Below are 24,775 nucleotides of genomic sequence, written 5' to 3'. Positions count from 1 at the left end.
AAAAAAAGGCTTCCTCCCGCACCACTTCCTCCACCAAGTTACCTGGAAATCTGTTGCATGGTTTCTGACGAAAAAAAACATTACAACAGGACATCACAACACTAAATGTGTGTTTGTATGTGACACACAGTCACACAAATAATGGCTTAATGTAACGGTCATGGTCACACACACTCTAATGCAACGCAAATAGCGCAGGTCAAAGGTCAAGTATGTGAGACTGAGCACTTCTGAAGAGGTGCAGCAAATATGATATCATGCTAAAAAGATGGAATATGAAAATGTATCTGCATATTGTTAGTAGTCTGGCTCATAAGTGAATTTAATACTATTCAGTCACAGTGGTTTCCTAATGTTACATAAAGTAAAATGAGTAGGAGCTCTTTTTCCTCCTATACCAGGTTCATGAGGACTTCAAACGTAAATCACGATTTCTGATGCCGCAGTGACATAAATATTCAGCACTTTCCATTGGATTTTTCAACGTCCGTAGACAAATGCACCTGCTAGAGTTAAATCAACTGTGCCCAATTAATTCAGATGACATCATTCCATTCCTTTGTGCTTCCACAGACTTTGGCAATGACAGTGAGGAGGACAGCAATATGGAGCGGACGTGCGACTCTTTACTCATGTGCATCGTTACCGTGCTGAGTCACGGCCTGCGGAGTGGAGGGGGTGTCGGGGATGTTCTCCGCAAGCCTTCCAAAGAGGTACGTGCAGCTGTGATCAGGCTTGTGAAAGTGTGCGAGGGCTGAGAGGGTGAGGCAGCCACAGCTGCAGGCGTGGGTCATGTGAGCTGGCTGTGAGCCTGCCGTGTGTTGAACTTGTTTTTGTCTCACGCGTGGAGGTTGCACAGTATTTACAGTCTTACAGCTGCGTCAGCCCCCCCCTGCCTTGTTCGAGAATCAAACCTCAAAATAGATTTCCACTGAATTCAGGCTAAGCCACTAATGATGTCAAAAGAGGATGTTAATGTCTCCCACACATGTTTTCAACATAGTGCACGTTAGGCAAGACGTCTTGCTGAACAAGCTGGACCTAAACCAGTGTGAGTGTGTGACTGCATGAAGTTGCTGACCACTGCAGGGTAATTCCCTTCAGGCTCACTCCATTACTTTGGAAGAGGATTAACTAACATCTTAATTTAAAATCAACCAAAGAATAAGAACTGAGGTCCACAGCAGAGAGCAATCGGTTTATAAAGTAAAATGTTTTTTTCTCATGAGCTGTAAATGATTTTTTTTTTGATCAGCATTCTCCTGAATCTTTTAATGGAGCTGCTCCCAAATACACAATAGACATGTTGGTCCAATATAAGCCTGCAAGACCTCTGAGATCACTGGGGAGTGGTCTGCTAGTGGTGCCCAGGGTCAAGTCTACACACAGACAAACAGCTTGAACTTTTTTTATTCAAGTGAGTTCATTGTTTTTCATTCTTTTAATTTTTTACTTGATTATTTTCCACAGTTCCATCTATTTTATTTGTATTCATTTTCCCTCTCAACTTATTTTTAACATTTTGATGCAGATTTATCCTTTTTATTTTATTTTCTCTTTTAATATTTTAACTTTCACTCTACTCTTTTTAATCTTTCATTTTACTCAAAAATGGTTTGAAACTGAGATTTCAGTTTTTTTTATTGTTTATTTTCACGTGTCTCTGTGTTGTTTTTTGAATGTCCCTGTGCGGCACCTTGAATCCACCTATCTGTGTATGAAAGGTGCTAAACACAGGCTGCATGGGTTGACCGGCCCTCTGCTGTCTCTGTTACTGAAGCATCTGGCAGGGTTCACCCGTGGTCTTGAGTTACCATTAACATCCATGATGACCAAGGTTGACCTGGTTTTTTCGACCCATCCCCTCATCCCCAACACATGCTCACGTAAAGACCTGCCCTTTGGGTCCTATGTGTTAACCGAACATCAGGCGCCCACAATATGAAATCACATACATATTTTGATGCCTTATTAAAGTTAATAATTACTATTAGATCTAATACGCTTCTCATCTCTACCTCCTAAATAGGCAGTGGCACAACTACACAAGATTTGGTACCGACCCTCTTCTACATTTAACCGTGTTTCCTGTTTCCTCTCACAGGAGCCGCTGTTTGCTGCCAGAGTCATATACGACTTGCTGTTCTTCTTCATGGTCATCATCATTGTCCTCAACCTCATCTTTGGTGTCATCATCGACACCTTCGCTGACCTGAGGAGTGAAAAACAGAAGAAAGAAGAGGTGCTGAAGACGACCTGCTTCATCTGTGGTGAGACTACTCAGCTGATCACTTGTTGGAAAAGTTGAAGTCTCCCAGATGTGTTTTTTTTCTTTTCTTTCCCTGCTCAGTTAACACATGGTGAAATATTTTCCTAAGGATATTATCATGGGAATCAAACCTCTAGCTTTCCAGTGACGGTATGACCTCTAATAATCTGGGCAGGATGGGATCTGTGTGTCAAAGAGGGTCTCTTCCTCTTAGTTAATACTCAGGAACCTCTGATTTCTCTGTGTAGTTGTGGTTTCCGGCAAAAAATATTTCTGTGAAGGTGTATTTACTTTGTTGCACTCCCCTTCCTCTCCTCCTCCCCCCTTCTCTCACTTCGCTGTCGTTCCAGAGAAGACTGAGTCATGAGGGCTTCCTGCCACCGCTGTGCTCGCCTCCATAGTTCATGTCTGTCTCACACGTACGATATTTTCTCCCACTCACATTCTCTCACACACACACACACACACACACACACACACACACACACACACACACACACACACACACACACACACACACACACACACACACACACACACACACACTTATTCATACACACTTGATTTTCATAACATATGTTTTGTGCCACTTCATGGCGTACCCAAACTTTACACTGCTGTCTGTCATCTTTTGCTTTTTCTTATAAGTACATTATGTGTGTGAGTGCCTAAATAACTACAGTGCATGTTTCTAAGTGTGTGTGTGTTTGCTAGTGCTTCAGCATCATTGTGTGTGTGTGTGTGTGTGTGTGTGTGTGTGTGTGTGTGTGTGTGTGTGTGCGTGTGCGCTGGTGTGCGTGCGTGCGTGTTGGGTCAGGCAGTGTGGACGGCTGGTAAGCATATGGAATGAGAACAGTATATGTCACCCCGGCAGCCAGCAGCTCTGACTCACTCATATTAAATAAGGCCAGGCCACAGGGGGAGCTGCCGTCTCTATGGTTTCCAGCAGGACCTCGGGGGAACAGAAGATGCGGAGATTAGGATCCGATCTCAACAGGCTTAAGTGGCTCTCCATCCTCCAGCTCGGTTTAATAAGCCACCAATCTTTCTTTCCCGCAGCATTCAGATTAGTTTTTAGATCTTTGGGGTCCGAAAACATTGATTGATGTGCGTCATGATCTTCCTGCGCAGGATTCTTACCTGTGGTTGAATTTATTTTCCTTCTGTGCATCAGGAGCAATCCCACAGTAAAACAGCATCCTCCACATCCTCTGTAGAAAAAGTCAAATTAGATCTTAGTTGATTAGTCTCTCTTCTTGTCGTTATATATTACTTGAAATTAGTGGAGAGCTAAAGTTCTGTTTTTAATAGATGTATATCATCAATAATATTGCATTATAACAAATATTTTTCTTCGATTTTGTATGAATGTAGAGTTCACTTTCAATGTGTAAAAAGGCCACATTAAGCATTTAATTTACTTTGGAAATCCACCTAAAAAATTCCCCACCACTGTCTGTGATGCAATGTCAAACCAATGTGCTGTTTCACCCCCACAACATGAGCGCCACTCATCTGATCGCCTCTCATATAGGGGAAGTGACTTTCTTGAGCTCTATTTGGTGCAAATATACTTTTTTGGGATTGAACTCTGCTTTAAACGTGCACAGAAGCACCTGTATTCTGCCATTTGTTACCACCACCGAGGAGCTTGTGTTTTCACTGCGGTTTGTCTGTCTGTTAAACTACTGAACTGAGTTTCTTGAAGATTGGTGTCAGTGTGGGATGTGGGCCAAGGAAGAACAACTTTAAGAGAAAGGAGATGAGGCATTATTCTTGGTGTAGATATGTGGTTTCCGAGCACAATATCATCTGTTTTTATTGCATTGTGGATGTTAAACACAGCATTACTTACTTTTCTTTCCTCTCTTCATTTACCCAATTTGGACTGTAAGAATGCAATAATTCCAAATGAGACCACAGGACAGATTAGCTGTATCAGTTCTCCATACCTGCTCTGAACTGGGAAGGCCTGGTTCCTTGCCTGAGTTTATGACATTTCCTGACAAAATAAATGAAGCCTATCTAACTTCGTGATCTATTTCCCATTATATCGCCACTTTTTAATTAATTAATTTGTTCAAAGTGATGTTTTCCCTTCCTCCGAGGACAAGTTTCTGTTTTTTAGTTTACTTTTTCCCCCCAAAAAAAACCCTGGATGCAAAACTGTTGTGTGGAACATTCAAATAAAAGCCAACTTCCTCTTCTTTTTATTAATCCAGGTCTGGAGCGGGACAAGTTTGACAACAAAACGGTGTCTTTCGAGGAGCACGTCAAAGAGGAGCACAACATGTGGCACTACCTGTTCTTTATTGTGCTGGTGAAAGTGAAAGATTCCACAGAGTACACGGGCCCTGAGAGCTACGTGGCTGAGATGATCAAGGTAAACAACACGCACGGCCACACCCTGAAGACAAGCACACGAGTCTGGTCCTCGGGTGACAGTGCACGTCTAATTATATATATGGGTTCAACTTAAACTCTCAGACCACATGTCATGGTGCATGACATCGCTGAGCTGCTGCTGTGTAAATGGAATATAAAGGGAAATGTATTGTTCAGAGAAAGTTACTTCACTGCTTAAAGACATGTTCTCTCTTGTTCTTAACGTTCATCATTTCACGTCCATACCGTGGAACTATCCCATTTACTTTACATGTTCACATTGTAACATGTTAGTTATGTAGCTTCATCAGACTCGGGCACTGAACCAGTCGCACACACATTAGTAATCTGTTCCTCTATTCTGATTTCATCTGACAGTCATACCAGTCATGCACATTCAGTGGTACAAACACATAAACAGGAAGTCTAGTGAAACAAGACACAAGCTGCAGTCACGTACTCCAACTAAACAGGTTAAAGCATGATAAGAAATAACTGGTCCGTTCACAGGGTTCTCTATTTTGGTATGTTTTGCAGTCTCAGCTTGTTCCTCTGAAAAACTGATTATAGACCAGTGTCTAAACAAACAATTAAACAACTAAACAATTAATCACAGTATTGCCAAACATTAAAACCTCCCTGTTAGGACCAAGTTTATTAGCTCCTAGTAAATCTATTTCAAAAGTTTTTTAAAATGAGTCAGAGGATGATGTTCTTGGTCGACCACAGGAGCACAACCTGGACTGGTTTCCACGGATGCGCGCCATGTCGCTGGTGAGCAGCGACGCGGAGGGCGAGCAAAACGAAATCAGGAACCTGCAGGAGAAGCTGGATTCGACCATGAGACTGGTGGCCAACCTGTCCGGACAGCTGACTGAGCTCAAGGAGCAGGTACACTGTGACAGTACATCGTGCACTCGCTTCACTTTTGTAGAACATAGCCTTTGATTGCCTCCGCCAAGGACGTTGGGTTTTCATCTGTGTTTGTTTGTTAGCAGGATTGTGCCATAACTAAACAACTGATTTCCATGAAATTTTGTTGAGGGGTGGGGACTGAGCCAAGGAAAAACCCACCTAATGAACAGATCCGGATCAGGGGCCGGATCCAAGACTTTCACTTTCTTTATCATTGCTTTTTTTTTTTTTTTATACATTTTCGTTGATTTCTCAGAGAATGATTGATGGATCATGGAGGACTGATATTTGTGAGTGTGCAATTTAGCGCAGATCCAAATAAAAAATCTGGATCTATTGAATTTAAATGTAGTTTCATTAGGGGAACGTTGAACCTTGGTGGAGGGCCACTGAGTGTCATTGTAGTTTCTTATTCTTCTGCCTCCATTTTAGAAGGACAGCTCTCCTATCCTCCAGTTTTTATGGGCTGTTTATGGCAATTGTGAGTCATAATATCGCTATGGTCTGGCACGGTAACTTCCTGGAGTTAAAAAAAGTGCACACGTGTAAACAATTGGTCATTTTACACACTAGTTTTCATCTATTTTAAGTCATGCCTTGTTTACATCCAGGTCTATCCATTCATTACCCGTGTTGGCACAGTATTTCACTCCTCCATTGCCGCAGCTGGATAGCGAGTGCATACGTATACTCTTTTGAGTCAATACAATACCACCACTTACAATTAGATTTCTAGCAATACTATTGGTTTAAAAACTCCATGGGGTATGAATAGATCTCTGTTTCCTCACAGATGACGGAGCAGAGGAAGCAGAAGCAACGAATCGGCCTCCTGGGGCATCCCCCTCACATGAACATCAACCCCCAGCAGCCTGCCTGAGGATTCCCCGGGGGTCACTAGTGCCTGAGTGCTCCTGATGGGGTGCCAAGTGCAAAAATGGAGAATGCCAAAAATTGTGTCCTTCTCCAGCACTGTATGTATTTATGTCCGACCTATGCTTCGGCAGACATTCCTACAATAAGTGTTTCTGAATGTCTATGAAGTGAAAGTTATCTGAGTATGTTACTCGTGGCCTCAAGGGCAGATGTGTGTGTGGAGTATGTGCACCATGTGCCTTGGGACCCGAGAAGCCAGTCTTGTAGGTTTTAGGAGATGAAAACACTGACTTGAGCTTTACTACCCTGGATGCCTTCTGCGTTGTACCACACTGACTGCATGCCAAAGTCCAGCCATTGTTCCTGAGGGAGTCTTCCTCTCGAGTGGCCTTGTGTTGAGGTTTTAATCCTCAGTGTTGCACCACCAAACTCAGGTCACGTGGATTTGACGGTTTGTTTGAACTCTTGACAGCAGAAGAAAACCTTCATAATATGCAAAATCTAAATAAATACATGAAATTATACCATCATACATTTAGAATAAGGAGACACCTCCTCTATACAAACTGAAGAATTCAAATTGTTTTCCAATGTTTCTACAGCGTTGTTAGTTCATGAAGACAGTCATTTACTTTCGTAATATTTCTATAATCTCAAATGAAGGTTCTACTTTTTCCAGGACACTATTTTTTTAACTATGATTTTTTGAATAATGACCTATATGAACATACTGGAGGGAAGGAGAGAGTCATGTGACTGCAGGTCAATGCCTTTGGAGTCACAGTAGAAGCATAGAACCAAACTTAAAGGATTTTTGGGAGCTGACGGTGAATTAGATTGATTATTATTCTTTTGTGCACTAAATTATTTAATCCTCCTTTATTTCATTTAGTCCTGAAGCACTGATGTTTTCTGTAGCACACACAACAATTGTTACTTTTCGGTTGGTCACTTTGTAAAAGAACCACAGCAGAATGTGAGCTGTGTGTGTGTGTGTGTGTGTGTGTGTGTGTGTGTGTGTGTGTGTGTGTGTGTGTGTGTGTGTGTGTGTGTGTGTGTGTGTGTGTGTGTGTGTGTGTGTGTGTGTGTGTGTGTGTGTGTGTGTGTGTGTGTGTGTGGAGAAAAATAGATGAAGTAAACGATGTCATTTGAAGTGTTGCTTGACCGAACTGTGTCTGAATTGTACATTCCATACTTGGAGTATATATTTAAATAAACAAGTGTGTAAAAACGATATGACTGAGTGTTTAACGGCATTGGACCATGAGCAGATGAGAAAATAAGGTAATTTGAATGTTGGCATTTTTCTAAATCATCACCTTGAGGTCATGTTCATATCTTAGTGTGTATCCTGTGACCTGTGTAACTGATTATATGTTGGAAACCATTTATCTAAAGTGCAGCAGATTGCGTCAGATTAATAAATAGGAAGACATTTTGAGAATTACATTTCAGAAGAACAGGGATCCTCTACACATGAGGAAGTGCACATATCCTGTAGCCATGTTGTATGAGGAAACACGGAGTATTTTCACATGCTGAGTACAGAAGTGACCATATTTAGTTTTAATTCAATGCACTTGTAAGTCTTTAAACAGCACAGGAGAACTATTATGTATGTTTTTTAAGATATATACTGTTCTTTTTACTTAGATTTCCTGAAGACTAATATTACATTATAAATATAGCCCCAACAAGCATCCCTCCACTGGATGTATGTATCACATAAACTAATGCAATACTTAAATAGTTTAAGCCAATTTAACAGCATCCGTTACAACATTATTCAATTAGCCAAGAATTTTCCTCGATGTTCTGCATGAAGCTATATGATCTACAACTGAACTGAGGGGAATTGTCAGGGAATTAAAAAAATAAATAATCTAATTTAGTATAATTCAAAGTTCATTTGCCCCCATTACATTCATGGGGCTTTCCATCGTAGTTGTGGTTATTTAATTAATTCTACATCACTGTGGCCTCTGTTATGGTCATCTCGTAAATAGTCTCTTGTAGCCACTTCTATTTAATTTACTACACTCGAGGAATTTCCCCCTTTTGCTTAAGGCCAATGACGTGAACTTTGTGTGTGGACCTTTTGAGGCTTTCAGGAGGAATGACCACAGTTATAACCTTGACAACTGTTCTTAACACAAGTTATTTTAATCAGGTTGTCTTACAATTTGTGTCTGGGAAGTCAGAGTTTCAAGGTTGATGTAATCTGAGATGATAAAAGCAAGTGTGACGGCTGCTATTTATGACCTTATTTTTATCAGAGAGAGATTGAGAATCCAAATGAAGAATTAACATGGAGAGAAAACATCAAAATCGTAATTTAAACAAAACAAAAAGTATCTTTAGAGTACAGCAAGCCTAACTATGATTATAAATACATAACATTTTTAAATTAAAGTTACAGATACAAAATGGTTCCAATGCAATTGGTAATCTCTTTGAGAGTATTTTGTGTTTGTATCCTGAAAATCAAATAAATCTCATTAAGTCTTTACATAAGTATCTCAAACAAAACTTTATGTGATTGGATGGTTTTGATGAAAGTGATTTCCATAGAAAAAGACCTGAGGAACATGAGGCTGAATAGGAAAACTAAAGCTGGTGTAAATGTTACAGATTTTCTCTAATCACATCATAATTTCCACTGTGATCGATATAATAACACTGAGCTTTATAATAGGGTTCAAAACCCATAGGAGATAAATAAGTATGTGCTCTTATTTGAGCTTTTACATTGATTTACTGTTATTATATATTTTGTAGTAGGGTGAGATTAGACTATCATTACAAAGAAGATTTTAACACAGCTGTTATTGCACCCCCTTATATGTGCACCAGGACACATGTTTCATGTAAGTCTGCACTTTCAGACTGGTGCACTGTTGTGATCTGCGGTCGTGGCCCTGCAGCAGACAGGTGCAGCCCCGTGTGCAGGCTGAGCTGAGCTGTGCTGAGCAGGATGGATGTGCTGGATGTGCCCTGTGCGCTCAGCGGGCTCCCGGGGCCATGAGGAGATCAACGTGACAGGCGGCACCGCCTCCTGACAACAAGCGCGGGCTCCACAGACTCATCCACGCACAACTGCACGTGGTTCTCCCGCTGTGGCAGCACTGTTTATATCGGGGCCACTGGACCTGCATGCTGCAGACATATAGATCCATATACTATAATAGAATACTGTTATTATTATCATCATTATCATCATCATCATCATCGTTGTTGTTATTGTTATTATTATTAACAAGATGTAAAATAACTATTTAGATAATATTTGTTTCATTTGGACTAATTTGGCACGGTTAATGCACTTTTAATATAAAACTGTTAATATAAAAGCAGCTGCATAATGTTTTCCTCTTAGTGAAGAGCTTATGTATCTAAAACGTACCTACCTCATCATAACAAACATAAACACTCTTTATAAACACTCTTTTAAAAACACTAAAAAGCTACTCCAATGTCAATCCCGTGGTTAATAATCCTGCAGGTTCAAATGAATCCCCATTGTGCTTTAATTGTGTTATTGTACATGTTTTCCTCAGCAGTAGATATTTGCTATCACAGCCATCAGCTCTCGTGCACCATCGGGCCATTTCCAACCACCGCTCCGCTCCGCTCAGGTGGCTGCACGTTCCCCGCGCCGTGGCGCACGGGGAGCGCGCAGCAGGCTTGTTTCCATACACTTCAGCATGGTGGTACACGGGACACGACACGCGCCTCCCTCCTCGCTGACGTACGCAGCCCTTCCGCCCACTGAGGCTCGTTATCGGCAGACAAGTGGGCCGTCCCTCCGCCGAGGATACAGCGCCGTTTAACACGTGAGCCTCATGTGACGGAGGTAGGTCAGGCTGCGCGGAGAGTCAGAGGGTTTATTTAACTCGTCGCTCCGTCCTCCCCCACTTTCCCAACGAGCCACCAACACGGCTGCCTTCCTCCTGCGCCGCGAGGACTAACTTCAGAGAAGATTTCCCACACCCAGAACAACATTCACACGAGTTAGACTCTTGTTCAATAATTGCAACTTAAATCATTTTTGGTGCATTTCACAAACCTCTGCTCAGTGTTTTCTGAGCGCGAAAGTACACGCGTGTTTATTTGTGACTTGTATTGGAAAAAGAACCGTTGACTGTGCGTAATTGGAGTAAGAAATAATGGAGCGAATTCCAAGCGCGCAGCCACCACCTCTGTCCAAACACCAGGCTGAGCTGTCAGACTTGCAGGGGTAAGTCACACTTTAAAACATTTTTTTATTTTATTGTTTAATATCCAATGTGTCTCAGTCATTGAACCAAACCATGCGTGCACGTCTCACTCTGACCTTTTCTCCTTTTCTCCTCCAGGATGGACTTCCCGATGTATGTTTATAAACCCAGGCGGGGGATGAAGAGAGGAGAGGACAGCAAGGTTCGTTTTTATCTTTTTATTGCCAAACTTAATGAGTGAATCGTTAACTGCAGCGCTTTTATTGAACCCTGTGCGCGACGAGGAAATAACTGACTGCTAGAAGAAGTCCTGTATATTCCCATAAACGGCTGACCTCATTTCTGCTATGACATAACTGCTGGAGACCTCCCTCCCTTGCGCCTGCCTCTGTCCAGGATGAGCTGGCGGCTGATCAGCTGAATTTCCCCTCTAAACAAAGCTGTTTGTTTTCCCGCAGGAAACCTACAAGCTGCCGCACAGACTCATCGAGAAGAAAAGACGTGATCGGATAAACGAGTGCATCGCGCAGCTGAAAGATTTATTACCGGAGCACCTGAAGCTCACGGTGAGTTCACGCGGGAGCTGGGGAGGGTTGATGGGATTCACATGCACTGTGGGGCATGCACCACCGAGTGGCTGATCAGGGGCAGTGCATCCTCTGTGCGTCATCAGTGCAGGGTGTCTCCTGCCATGTTTCATTCTTTGCATGAAAAAAATCAGCTCAATCCAAAATGTAATGTTTATTTATGAAATGTATATTATTCTTTATCTTTATAAACATATTCTAATCATCATTTTTGCTTCTGCTGTTCATGAGAATATTAGAGATCATGCATAAGAAGGGTGTAATGCATTGGTCTCTGTGTGTTATGTAAAACGTGAGGATGTGCTGACTGTGTGTGTCTCCTGCAGACTCTGGGACATCTGGAGAAGGCCGTGGTTTTGGAGCTCACGCTCAAGCATGTGAAAGCACTCACGTCTCTTCTGGAGCAGCAGCAGCAGAAGATCCTCGCTCTGCAGAATGGAATGCAAATCGGTAAGCGGCTGATCACAAACACACGCAAGTACGCACATATAGAACGAGATGTTTTTGCTGGACAGGCTGCAGAACACACAATTAAAGGAATATGCTGGAGTTGAAGGCAAATGAGTAACTTCAGATATAGCCATAGCTGTTGGAAACAAGACTAAAATGTCAAGTTACAGAGTTTCTCACTGTGTGGTTTTCTTGCTGTGTTTACAGAGCAGCCTTCTGTCAGCCAGGAGAAGTCAGAGGAGATGTTCTGCTCTGGTTTCCACATGTGTGCCAAGGAGATTCTTCAGTTTCTAGCCAACCACGAGACCGATGGAGACTTCACGCCATCTCATGTGATCAATCACCTTCACAAGTTGGCTGCAGAGGTGCTGCAAGGCCCAACCCGACCCCGAACCCCTGTCAGCCCCCGGCGCGAGGAGATCCCCACCTACCACCAGCACCAACCTCACAAGGAGATGCACACCAGCTTACCGCCCAAACCCAGTGAGGGCTACGGGAGGAACTGTGTGCCTGTCATCCAGCGAGCGTACGCTCCGACGAGCAGCGAGCAGAGTGGCAGCGATACAGACACAGACAGCGGCTATGGGGGAGAGCTGGAGAAGAACTACGGCCACGAGAGCCAGCTGAAGCGAGCGCTGGGAGAGAGGCAGAGCTCCGGCATCAAGCAGGAGGATGACGAGCCGCGTCACAAACGACCCCGGGTGGAGTCGTCTGAAGATGAGCTGCTCTCGGGTGGGGAGTCGTCAACTTCATCGTCCTCAAGTGGTTACAGTAGCTACATGAGCGTATCCCCCAACCATCCACCACCCCATCCACATCCCCTCTGCATGCCTTTCTACCTCATTCCACCCTCCGCTGCAGCCTACCTGCCAATGCTGGAGAAATGCTGGTACCCCGGGGCCGTGCCCATGCTCTACCCTGGCATGGGAGGCTCCGCACCAGCCATGTCCAGCGAAAGACCGTCACCACCTCAGCTAGTGATGTCTCCCAGGGGAGGCTCTCCAGCCCCAGCCATATCTCAGACCCCCATGGACTCCCCTGCCCTCCTTCAGGCATTAAAGCAGGTACCACCCCTCAACCTGGAAACCAAAGACTGAGAAATCCTGTTTTGTAGTGACCCCTGGAGCAGAGACAGTAGTCGGAAGCAGAGGAAAACTGAGCTGTTCCATAATCCAATCCATCCTCATTCCTCCCCTCCGCTCCTCAGCCCGGAGGTCAAACAGCAATCGAGAGGACTTGTTGAAATGATCAAGAAGAGGTGGAGGGCGGAGCTGCATCCGTCCGCACATGGAGGATGCAGAGCTCTGGTTGAATGTTAAATGCTCAGTGATATAACTCAGTGCAAATGTATCATATAAACTGGACCTGCCCTGCACACACACACACACACACTTGGTTGAATGTAAAGAGAGAAATGTTTTAGATGCTGCTGTTAAAGTACAAATGCCGATGACACTGATGCATTTCACTTGTAGCCGTTGCGATAGAGACATGCCATCTAGAAATCATTGCACCAAAACGTCACCCAAAGTCTGTCGCCTATGTCCAGTAAGTCACCGTTATCATAGAGGAAAAAGCCCCTTTGTACCACACATTGTGACGAGAGGTGTCGTAGATCCGAGGGTTCCCTTCCGTGTGTACAGACGAGCGCGAGGCTGCACCCAATTCACGGATGAAGGAATGGTCGCCACGTGACCACACTGAATGAGACGACTTGTTTTTCATTGACAAACAGACCGTTGAGATGGAGTTTCTGTAATTATTGTTCATATACTTCATGTACATTTCTGTTTTTTTGATACCTGTTCTCGCACTCTTGTCAGACAGGAGGGAGGGAGGAGCAGAGTGTGGACAATTGTACGTGGTGTACTCAGAAACTGTGTACATACTGTAGCACTGTGCTGGACCAGGTCTGCATACTCAACATCTGTTTCTGCTCAAGTCAAACCTGGTGTTTGTTCTTGCTGTTGCCTTTTACTTGTGAAAAAGCTGATAAATCTCAGATGTTCATTCTCTGTACTGCATAGTATGAATACTGGAGTCAAAATGAGCGAGGAGGAGAGAAGTGAATGTACACATTTTACCAGAGGACTAGTTTTCTATAGAAAGAGGTACTTGAGATTTTATATTTTGGGACCTACACGAAAGATGTTTGATGTACATATTTTGTCTATAAATGTTGATATACATTATATAAGTGTATTAATAAAGTATTTTTTTTCCCGTGGAAATTTGCTTTGACTCTGTGTATGAAAGGAAACTGGCACGTGTGCGTGGTCCAGGTATTACTCATTCTATGGGGAACTAAATCTGTTTACTCAGTCACATTATGGGGACTTAAGGAGTATCTAGGGAATCAATATAAGTCCATGTAAAGTCCGCTGAAGTCAGGAGACCCGACTGCTTGTGTTCCTGTCGTTTTATCTTTGTCAGGACCATTTAATGCATAGACCCTACAGAGTGAGGACATTTTGACCAGTCCTCACTTTTTCAAAGGGCTGTTTGAGGGTTAAGACTTGGTTTTAGGGTTAGGGTTCAAATGAGGTTAGGGTTAGGCATTTACTTTGGATGGTTAAGGTTAGGGCATGGGGCTAGGGAATGGATAATGCATGTCCTCACTAGGATAAAAGTACGTGTGTGTGTGTGTGTGTGTGTGAGAGAGAGAGAGAGAGAAAAAACAGCCAGGCTGGAATGAAATTAAGTCTGTCCAGATTTTGTTCTTATGCGGCACCAAAACATTCATGTCACAGGGAGCCCTTACGTAATGGCGGAGCTGCAGCCCGGCCCTCCTGCTGCTGAACCGTCTGTGTCCGCTAAAACAAGTAAACACATGAATGTAAACAGTTTCAATTAATCTCCTGAGGAAATAATCAGGATCCATCTGCATGACAGGGAGACATTTCCCATGATTCCTATACTAGCTGTACAAAACCCCAGAAGGGTTCTCTGCTCTGCACTCTACATGCTGCAGACATAGATCAAAAGCACGTACGCTACATATCACCACGACCTGTGTTGTGCAATCATATTTCTCAGCTGTCAGAGTGTGTACAGATATAGCCTCATCTCCTGTTGCAAATATCAACACAGTTGCATTTCAACACCAGCATCTGCTGCTCAACATCATAAACTTCTTCTCAAACACATATCATTGTTGTTGTCTCTGAGCTGTATGAATGTTGTCCTGTTACATATTAGGTTAGTTGCTGCTAACCACAGACTGAGGCCGTGACCTGCACTCTAAATGTCACTGGTTCCTTCTAAGCAGAGTCTCTTTTTGAAGTTGGTTGCATGTTTTTATTGCTGTCATGAGATGGAATTTGCAAGCTGATTTTTAGTGGTGTAACGTACCTATTATCTTTGCCAGTTTAACTGTTTATTATAGTTGAATAATTCCTTATATATCTCTCAGTGCTTGTGTCCTGAAAGACACAAGGTGAAGATGCACACCATGTAACCACATCTCCAGTTTGACCTTTGCTGCAAGTCATACCCGCCGCTCTCTCCTCATCTTTTCTTCTCTGTCAATCTGTCGGAAATCCTTAGGTTTATTACCTCCAGGTTATGTTTTTGTCTGCTTTAGTTTATTTGTGTGTCTGTTAGTTGGCAGGATAATGCAAAAACAACTCGGATCCGATTTCTATGTAATTTTGTGGCGGGGTGGGGCATGACCCAAGGAAGAACCCATTAAGTTTTGGTGTGGATCTTTCTTTCCTTTTGCGTTTTTCAACCTTTTCATATATTTATGAGTGTGAGTAATTTGGTGCAGATCCAACAAAAATCTGGTTCTAGTGAATTTAAACGTGGTTTAATAACGGGACTGTTGGGCCTTGACAGAGATATGCACTCTACTGACTACCATTCTACTCTTTTTAGCCACACACCTCATTCAGGCAGATTCCCAGAGTAATTAAAATTCTTTGAAAAACGACAAATAATGCAATCTATTTGGTCAAACATGTGGCAGTTACATTCATACTGGTGTCTGGAAGGTTCTGTTGATCAATCAAAGGGCAACTTTTTCATGATCTGACTGTGAAGATTTTTAAGTTGAAAGATACTTTATCTTTATTTGGACTTTGTGTTTATGAAAAGGCCTGAAATATCTGATAAATGTTGAAATACCAACTTCTAAATAAAGATCCCAATTCTGTCCTGACCTTTTATTCTCTCTTCCATCAAGGCTTTAACATAAACATACTGGATAATCGACACTTTACTGCCACCTGCTGGAGACATGTAATACCTACATCAAATTTTGAGCAAATTGTTAGTCCTCAAAAGATTAATATGCCCCAATACTACTATCCGTCTCTTTTTAATATGTACCTCTCTGGAGACAAGTTTCATTGACTCAACAACTGCTGACCTGATCAACTTCAGACTCAGTGGGCGGGTTGATAAAGCGCCCTAGAAGTGTATTGATGACTGTTCTAATGCGTGTTTTGGATGATCAGTTGTCAAGACCCCCATCGTAACCATGATACCCCATGTATTTCAAACCCTTTGATAATGCTTTGACACCATCAGCGATATCACAAAATGTAACTCATAAATAAAATAAATTTCCCCCATGAAGGTATTCTTTTGTAACAATGCCACATAACACCATGAGTATTGAATTGAATGGGCAAAAACATAGTTCCTAGTATCATATTAATTAAATATATCTAACCATAATAATAATTTTAATTTCAACCTGCAGCCATCCAAAATAAGACATTACTCAAAAATAATGTATGTGTAACAATTTACTCATATTTATCTTGATGTTGCATTTTAAAATCCCTTTTTTTCAAGGTAATCCCCTCAACAAGTAGAATCTTACGCCATGAGGATAATGCTATAATCACATACAAATTATAAACATATAGAAGCTTTAATGTTTAATCCCTGATACCAGAAAGTAACAATATTTATCAGGAGTAAATTCATATCTAAATTAATAACAATGTTGTCACTGACAAACCTCATCATCATTTCTCCTCATAGCAGCATTAGTGTTACTGTTTCCCTCCACAGTCTTCTATATATTTGGCCCTGGTTTGTCTATGAGGACAGAGGAATGAGTGATGCCTGTGGATGCTGGAATTTGTATTATGAAAGCCAACAGCTCCTGCCACAATGTTTGGTCGCAAGCTGAAGACCTCCAGGGTAGGGAGAGGACCCTGGAGTGACGGAAAGACCCGGGTAGACGCCTGGTGCTGGGGCTCCGAAGCTGTCTGGGGAAGGAAGGATCTAGAGATGTGTGATCCGTGGCCTCGAATGGGCTGAGATTTACAATGTAGCGTGTTGTGAGGAGGGCTCAGCGAAAAAGAGAGACTCCGTGGGACAAGAGTTGGACCATTGGCACCAAGACGCAAACCCAAACGTTGCACTTTCCTCTGAGGTTTGGTGTGCACCGTTAAAGGCTGTTCAGACCCCAGACTTTGGCAGGACCTGCGAACACAGGAGGCATTCTGGGTATTCTGAATGTCGGTTCTCGCCTCACGTACCCTCTTTGGGGACGTAGACGTCGGCTGCCTCTTTTTCTCTTCAATAGCACTGTTCTCTTTGTCTGAACGGCGAAAAGCAGAAATCATGTGGGGCTTATGGGGTGACGGATTACTATGTGATGTTTCAGCCTCCTCTGAAGATGAGTGGTCTGACGGGAGCTGGGTAGTGAGAGGTGCATTAGAAATAAGACTTTGCCTCTGGAGGAGAGGTCTGAGTTGCCTTACTGCGGTTCCTTCCACCAGCAGGTTCATGCCCACATAGTGAGGAACATCTACCGCAGCCTGGGAGGGTGAGAAAGATTCAAACAGATACATTATTTCAGTATAGCATCAATTTTTCCCCAACCATCGCTTTAACATATACAGTTTTCCCACCTGTTTGTAGATTAGCTTGAAGCCTCCTGTGTAAGCACTAGAATCAGAGCGCCAGTCCAGCACGACCCTCAGTGTGTCCAGCTGCACAGCGGGGCAGAGGCGGGCGGTCACAGCAGTGGAACAGGCCATGGTCGGACTGGCATTGATCTCCAGGAGCCAGGGCCTCAGATCTCTGCCCAACATGAAGTCGGCTCCGTAGAGCTCAAAGCTCGCCTTGCGGGGCTCCACCAGGTCCTGGGCAGTCTGCAGGGCATGGACCACTGCCTGCTGCATGCCGGGGACCACCACCATCTCCCACTGCGCCCCACAGCCCTGCTGCTGCAGAAAAGCCTTAAACTGGGAGCAGGACCACATGTTGTCCGGGGGCACGCCTGGATGGCGATCATGAGATGGCTGGAAGTGCTTCTGGATAGAGTTGTTGCACAGGTGGATTGAGCTGAGGAACATGAACAAGGTTTGTCCCTGAAAGTAACTGCAGATACATTTAGCCAAACTACAAGTATATGATTGTTTCATCTTGTTTGTACGACCCTGTCTGACCTGTCCAGAGTGTTTGTTGTGTAGGGCTGAGTGGAGAACCGCAGGTAGCACTCTCTGTAGAACCACACGGTCAGAGGGTTCCAGTCGGTCACCAGGAACCACTGGCGGAGGTCGAATTTGGTGCCGTGGACCAACAGAGGACGTTCCAGGTATTTCTGCACCACCCACTTACTCTCCTTGGTAAAGACTCTGTTTGTGTCCACGAGGGCCAAAATCTCTTCTAGTCGGTTCATACACATAATGCCTGCATGGTGGTGGTTGGTATATAACATGGAAAAGAAAAGAAAGCCACAAAAACGAACAGCCTTTAAATCTAACTACCAGTATTTTGGTTGTGTATAGAATTGCAGGCCAGTTTTCCCTCATGTGACTCTATGTTATGTTGGTGAGACAGAGAGCCTCACCTCGTCCTCTTGACTTGGCTCCTGGTTTGATGATCCAAATGTTATTTAGTCCGTCCGTGTCGAGCTGAGGACAAGCCTCCTGCAGACGGGTCAACATGGCCTGGCAGCGCTCCACAAACACACAGCTACCCCTGATCAGTGCACCTTCACTGGAAACAAACATTTTATTAGAAGTGCAGATGGACTTTATTAACTAATAGATTCATTCAATGTTATTATTTTAGTTTTATTTTACTGTACTTTTACTTTACTTTCTTGGTTTGTATGATGGATTACACATTAGGTGGAGGGATGTGGGATGGGTTAGGGAAGAACTCACTCAATTTTGGAGCGGATCCAGATCAGAAAGTTAATAATAAGTGGATCTTGATAAAAGGAATCAGGCAAGTTTAGGGGACAGATATTTATAACTGTCTGAAATCTGTTCCAGATTCAAAAAATAATCTGGATCTAGTGAATCTAAATGTGGTTTCATAAGGGGACTGTTGGGCCTTGGTGGAGGTATGTGCCCACTAGTATGGAACTGGAACACACTGTATCATTTAACTTTGACTCTATATTTAAGCCCGACCTGAGTCCTAACATGAACTCTAGTACATCAACTGTACCTCACCTGATAAGAACTCACACACATATCATGTTGAGATTTACTGTGCTATACATACATTTACTCTGATATGAACTGCTCACGCTCTAATCTGCAGTTTGAAGCATTTTATTTATTACAACTTTTGGTATATTTAAACTAATTACGTAGCTGAACTCAAATGAGCAGCTCTTTTACAGTGTGTTATTGTCTTAGTAGATTTATCAGTGCATGTCTGTATCTTGTTTTTTGGTCTTCTTTTAGTTGCCCTACACCAAATTGACTTCAGGATTCATAAAGTCGTACTGTCTTGTACTGTATTGTATAGAAGGGTTTTGCCAGCACACACTCTGAGACTCTGAGAAAAAACAAAACATACTCACTGCACAACCATGTAGTAGTCTCGCAGGAACTCTGCCCACTGCTGCTCCTCCACTGTCGGGGGTGTCTGCACAGTCACATCAATGTCGCCGTGCTCTAAAACGCTGAGAAACTCTTCACACACGTGTAAGGCTGTGTCGATCATTTCTGGACCCACAGATCGATGCGCCGCGTTATCTGACTCTTAAGAAAGTAAGAATGATTTGTTACATTATCCTTGTCCTGCACTTCATATCATGAAGTTTCGCGTGTTCTTTTATTCGTTTTACTTTCAGAGATGCTGTTTTTGGCTTTTTGTTCCCCGACCTCTGCTCCCACTCTCCTCCATCCCCTTGTTTCAACCACATGCTGCAGCAGACTGGTGCAGGCTGTCCTCCTAAAGTCCTCTTGGTTTTCACAGCACAGAGCGAGAGACAGATGGGACACACAGGGACATTTACACATGCTATTCCATTCATCGGGTATGTAAAAATCATTTTTCCATGTTCCATGTACACCGAAACACACAAAAGGCCTTTTTGGCTTCATATTAATGGATGTCATGAAGCAAACCTATAAATGCGTGCTTTTCATCCTCTGCTCCAAGCCTGTAGCATCTTGGAAAGAAGGTATCAGGATCTGCTTTATCAAACCACTGAAGGTTTCGCAGGTTCACACAGAGCCCCACCTGAAAGAAACGATTCAGAGAACAAGCTTTCTTTGGCGAAAAGTTGAGTAACTTTGTATTTTTGTCAGTAAATCATTAGAAACTCTTGAGAAATGAGACCTTCGTGGTGAAAGTTCCCGAATTTGCAAAGTGATTGGTCATTTGGTCATTCCGCAGGGAGCGGCAGTCGATGTAATCCCGTCGTGTCGTCCAGTAGAAATGTGCTGTTTCGTTTCGGACCAGGCGAGACTAGGATAAGTTACATGGAAGTAAGTAATGTAACGCATGTTCGACTGCTTTCAGTGGTGCAATGTCAGTGTCAAGTAGTTTGTTTGACTCTTACCATGAGGTCATACGTGTCATCATGGTTCTCCTCTTTCTCCCCTCCATCAACTCTCTCTGAAAACAGATAAGAAAAGAAGTGTGTGTGTGTGTATAAAGGGCAGCGGTCTGTGTAATATGGTAACCAATGTATCATTTAACAGGTGAGGGGGTAACTCGTTCTCCAATTACAAACTCTATAGGTTACTCCTGCACTTTGAACTTTAGAAGCTACACAAGAATATTTCTGATCTTTCTTTTAGACAAATTTAAAATTATTGAACAGACAAACAAACCGAATGTGGATAATTAAAATAAATATTTAATTGTAACTTGTATGGATTTAATTTTTTTCAAATTAGAGGCTTTATAATTTGCTAGTTATGTGTGCTCGGTCCAGAAACATTCTCTCTCCTCATCTCAATGTCTCACCAGTAACATCAGCACTGGCATCAGCATCATCTCCATCCTCCTCATCGCCATGGCAATGAGATGCTCTCTGAACTTGAGGGGGCAGACGACGTTCCACCCACCCTCTGGCCCATAAGGCAGCACGGATCACAGGATAGGGCCCTTGCACCGAAAACACTTTTCTCAACTAGTGGAATTGGAAATTTAAGAGGCCTGTAGATTAAATCCAAAGAAGAAAGAGTGAAATCTGATTTGTAAATACAATCACCTTGACTGCTTTCTCCACCAATGCCTTAGCGGTTTTCAACCTGTCAAGTCTGATCGCAGGCAGGCTGGGAACACTGCGGTGTAACCTCCCCTCCACTGGAGCCACACTGGACTGTAAGACTGATAAAAACATTAAAATAAATATATGAATGTGTCCGAAAATGTTTTTATATATGTGAATATTCAGAGGTCTATTTGCTCTCACCTGGCATTTGTTGCATTGCACCTTGTCCTACCTTGTAAGTCTCAGGTAATCAGTGTAATATGTTCAGTTCACTGTTATTATTATAATACTGTTATTATGATAGATAGATAGATAGGTAGGTATAGGTAGGTCGGTCAGTTGGTCAAACGCTCAGTGGTTAGGTAGGTGGGTATAGACTGGGAGATAGGTAGGTCAGTCAGTAGGTAGGTTGGTAGGAAGGTATAGATAGGTAGCTAGGTGGGTAGATAGTTAGGTAGGAGGGAAGGTATAGATAGGTAGGTAGTTGGATAGATAGATAGATAGATAGATAGATAGATAGATAGATAGATAGATAGATAGATAGGGTGGAGCCTACTTTGTCACAACAGAGGAAGTATATAAGTAGGGTCAAGCAGGTCTCTAAATCTGGACAGAGCTGACTGTCACACTATAGCGACTTATAGACACATACCCCTGCGCACAGATGCGTGCACGCACTCACACGAGCAGGCAGTGCACATCCATACACAAAAATGAAGCTGATTTGATCATCTCTCTATCTATAACAGCGATCAGGAATACAAGCTATAATGCAGCTGATAGCTCACAGGAAATACTAACATATACAAACCTAATGGTGTCAATTCCCTATGCAGAGACCTGTCCACTCTGTCCATTCCCTCGGTCCTTGCTTCCTTCATGTACCCGCAGAAAGTTTCCATAACAACCACGCATGCTCCCCCATGATGTTTATAGTTGCCATAACGACTGTACCCAGGAGAAACAGGACGCCACGCAGGGGGGGGGGGGGGGGGGGGATCTAAAATCCACCACACTTGACCGATGCGCTGAAGAAAGTGGATCAGTAACCTGACGCCATCAGCTGCAGTGAGGCTTATACACGTGCACGTGACATGCACAAGAACAATTTAACCTGCAGCCACGTGTGTGTGTGTGTGCGTGTTTAATAGTGTGTGTGTGTGTGTGTGGATTATATTCAATGTACAGTATATCACACTATGCGTAATGCCTTATCTTTCCACCAGATGGCATCCAAGGCCTTCTACTATCGTGCTGCAGGATCAATCGGATCCATAATGTTACTGTGTCCTTGTTTTCTCTTTCAACCTGTGAGCTCACCAAACTTTGCGGCCCGTCAGACCTGATGAAAATGTACTTATTCTGGAGTATTTGGAAATGGTTGTGGCAAAATGGCTCAACAGCCCCCCCCCCCCCCCCCCCCCTAAAACGCAGCAATTCCGTCTGGTTTAACCGATCTAATCCGGTACACCCCTGTATCATGACCGGACGGAAAAAAAAGTCCCCGGCACCAATTTAAGGCAACCGGAAGTCGGCCATTTTGGATTTTGTGGCCATTTTGGTCGTTTTATACATTGTGTATTTTAACAAACTTCTACTAGAGCTTTCAGCAGATCAACTTAAAATTCGGTGAGTGTCATCTTAACAAGATGGAGATTAAAACTTACTGAAATTGTGAGTTTTCGTAACACTTTGTGACCGTGGCATCGCTTAAAATGTTGATGAAGCGCCATTCAAAACACAAGGTTGCTGTATCTCAGGCATACATGGTCCAATTGACTCCAAACTGGACATGTATGAGAAGAGCCGGCCTGGCGACACCTACATCACAGAGCCCCCTGGTGGCAACAGCAAATGTCTTGTTTTTTGCACGTTTTACTCTTTGATGTACTCCTCCTCGTCCATTAACCACAACCATGTCAAACTTTGTCAGAAGGGCCTCAAGACATTGATGATGAAGTCTTATTGAAATTGTGAGTTTTTCTCAAACACCGTGTTAGTGGCGTGGCGTCAAATTTCAACGTGTCAATATGTCAATAATAACCCAGTTTCACCTTGATACAGTAAAGGCTATAATCAGTTTGTTTATAAGCAGCACATAAGTCTAAACTGAATGAATGTCAAATCAGTGTGGAGAGCCATGAGCACTGTCATAGACTTACTGTTGTAGTCTGATTTTTTCATTGAAACCCTTATTTAGTAAATTACTGCACAATTAGATATTTTATTAATACTTAATACAATACATTTATTTCAAACATAAAGCAAAGAAACACTCATGCATGACATAACACAGGAAATAAATATGAGTTATTTTTGACCCATGTCGAGCATTAGAAGGATAGTGATACAAGATTTTTATTCAAAAAGTAACAAAGGAAAAATTTAAATTGGAATTTGTGATGATCAAAAACAAGTTAATTACCTGAAATACTGAATGATGAAATTCATTCACTGCAAAGATATAGAAAATAAAAACTGAGCCGGGTCACTTTTGACCCATGTTGTGTATCACAACAAGCTGAAAGAATAACACTTGGTTGTGACTTACTATTTAATTCCACTCAGGTTTTATATAAATTAACACTTCAAAGGATTCATTAAGCAAAGGATTCCTTGTTGTAAGTTTGCTTTAATGTCAGTGTCAGTGGGCATAGATTCCTTCTGATGTCTTTGACCATTGCAAAGATGAAAGATTTAAATGATCTGAAGAGAAACAAGAGAGTGTTTTTGACCTGAACAGATCTATTAGTTTGTATGGAACCACCCCCTGCCAAAAGGAGGTAAGCCTCGTTTTATAACTTTAATTCGATTTACATAAAATTTTCAGCGTGTGGTAGTGTGGACCTTGATGGCGTGGGCCATAATGCGTGACTAAGGGCTTGGTCCAGCGCCCCGGGACGGACGCAGGAAGTGACGTGTATATCTTTCCCGCGATGCACAAAACGCACGCAACACAGGGCCATTTTGCCCGGTCCCGGACAGATTTTTTGTAATAAAAACCATAGCATCATCTAATAATATAACATATTGTTAGATATTAATGGTGGCCTATAGGTATTAATGAAAAAGCCCAATACATTAAAATTAAATGTGTTTGAATTCCTTTATTGTTACTTAGGCTACATATTAGTACATAAATATTAATAATAAAAACAATATAACAAATCAGAGACTGCACTGAATTGTCCATCTTCAAAATATTACTATAAACCCCTCATAACTTCATTACGGCGTTAATGTGTGATTATATGTGAATTATATATTTTAATGTGTGATTATGATATGTATTTCATACGCGTAGTCTATAGCAAAACAATGCAGGACTTGTATTTTTGAATGGTGGTATTACTACAACACTTTACTCATGCAAAGTATCTAAATACTTTTATAGCATACTTTTTTTTAAAGAAAATAAACAACAAAGTGAGTAAATATACAGTTTTCTCTGGATTTTGACATTTGTCTGCTTGTATTGTCTCGTTTTATTCATTTTAAATTCTGGATGCAGAGTGAAATTGTTTTGTGTGCAATGTAAGAAAATGTAAGAAAATGAACTGAACTCATTTCTGAGGACAAAGTTCACAGTCCAGCTGCAGAAATGCTGCAGCTGGAAAAGCTGCCAAAGTGGACATTCATTGTATAA

The 24,775-nt window shown here is 42.5% G+C and overlaps 3 protein-coding genes and 1 long non-coding RNA gene across 12 annotated transcripts in view; 2 read left to right on the top strand and 2 right to left on the bottom strand.

Moving 5' to 3' along the window:
• LOC117761880 (inositol 1,4,5-trisphosphate receptor type 1) overlaps positions 1–22,298 on the top strand; it is an 82,334-nt gene extending 60,036 nt beyond the window's left edge. For 6 of the 7 annotated variants that reach the window (XM_034586189.1, XM_034586195.1, XM_034586191.1 and 3 more), the window contains 5 exons: positions 574–713; positions 2,105–2,270; positions 4,492–4,652; positions 5,384–5,545; positions 6,363–7,679. In XM_034586189.1, coding sequence (XP_034442080.1) covers positions 574–713; positions 2,105–2,270; positions 4,492–4,652; positions 5,384–5,545; positions 6,363–6,449 — 716 coding nt within the window. In that variant the 3' untranslated portion in view covers positions 6,450–7,679. Of the gene's footprint in view, positions 1–573; positions 714–2,104; positions 2,271–4,491; positions 4,653–5,383; positions 5,546–6,362; positions 7,680–22,280 lie in introns of those variants that run through there. The other variant, XR_004613897.1, reaches the window with a different exon arrangement.
• Positions 7,044–14,470, bottom strand: LOC117761888. The gene is made up of 2 exons (XR_004613898.1): positions 14,333–14,470; positions 7,044–7,396 (listed from the first exon to the last, which is right to left on the bottom strand). It is a non-coding gene; the product is annotated as an uncharacterized LOC117761888 (long non-coding RNA).
• Positions 10,256–13,930, top strand: LOC117761885 (class E basic helix-loop-helix protein 40-like). The gene is made up of 5 exons (XM_034586201.1): positions 10,256–10,682; positions 10,801–10,864; positions 11,121–11,228; positions 11,576–11,699; positions 11,907–13,930. Exons 1-5 carry the CDS (start codon positions 10,612–10,614, stop codon positions 12,794–12,796), a joined length of 1,257 nt encoding a protein of 418 aa, XP_034442092.1. The 5' UTR covers positions 10,256–10,611; the 3' UTR covers positions 12,797–13,930.
• Positions 15,659–22,219, bottom strand: ttll3 (tubulin tyrosine ligase-like family, member 3). 3 transcript variants are annotated; one of them, XM_034586197.1, is made up of 12 exons: positions 21,941–22,219; positions 21,127–21,245; positions 20,880–21,045; positions 20,470–20,525; positions 20,247–20,375; positions 20,033–20,147; positions 19,750–19,866; positions 19,483–19,663; positions 18,514–18,662; positions 18,110–18,353; positions 17,570–18,005; positions 15,659–17,476 (listed from the first exon to the last, which is right to left on the bottom strand). In XM_034586197.1, the coding sequence occupies exons 1-12, from the start codon at positions 22,029–22,031 to the stop codon at positions 16,703–16,705; spliced, it is 2,577 nt and encodes an 858-aa protein (XP_034442088.1). In that variant the 5' UTR covers positions 22,032–22,219; the 3' UTR covers positions 15,659–16,702. The 3 variants fall into 3 exon arrangements, with proteins under 3 accessions (XP_034442088.1, XP_034442089.1, XP_034442090.1); XM_034586198.1 differs by having other exon boundaries at positions 20,886–21,045; XM_034586199.1 differs by lacking the exon at positions 21,941–22,219 and adding an exon at positions 21,331–21,452.
• Positions 22,299–24,775: the final 2,477 nt, after the last annotated feature.

Source organism: Hippoglossus hippoglossus, chromosome 5 (genome assembly GCF_009819705.1).
Source record: "Hippoglossus hippoglossus isolate fHipHip1 chromosome 5, fHipHip1.pri, whole genome shotgun sequence".
Lineage (NCBI taxonomy): Eukaryota > Metazoa > Chordata > Actinopteri > Pleuronectiformes > Pleuronectidae > Hippoglossus > Hippoglossus hippoglossus.
This window is presented reverse-complemented; position numbering and strand designations above follow the sequence as displayed.

What these genes read in the sequence shown, in the direction of transcription:
- LOC117761885 (XM_034586201.1), top strand. Translation starts at nt 10,612, where the DNA reads ATGGAGCGAATTCCAAGCGCGCAGCCACCACCTCTGTCCAAACACCAG. An exon ending in GAGCTGTCAGACTTGCAGGG is followed by an intron (nt 10,683 to 10,800) that starts GTAAGTCACACT and finishes TTTCTCCTCCAG; the next exon opens with GATGGACTTCCCGATGTATG. An exon ending in GCAGAATGGAATGCAAATCG is followed by an intron (nt 11,700 to 11,906) that starts GTAAGCGGCTGA and finishes CTGTGTTTACAG; the next exon opens with AGCAGCCTTCTGTCAGCCAG.
- ttll3 (XM_034586197.1), bottom strand. Translation starts at nt 22,031, where the DNA reads ATGGAAACTTTCTGCGGGTACATGAAGGAAGCAAGGACCGAGGGAATG. An exon ending in TAGGGAATTGACACCATTAG is followed by an intron (nt 21,246 to 21,940) that starts GTTTGTATATGT and finishes TGTTTTTATCAG; the next exon opens with TCTTACAGTCCAGTGTGGCT. An exon ending in CAAAAACAGCATCTCTGAAA is followed by an intron (nt 19,664 to 19,749) that starts GTAAAACGAATA and finishes TACTTTCTTAAG; the next exon opens with AGTCAGATAACGCGGCGCAT.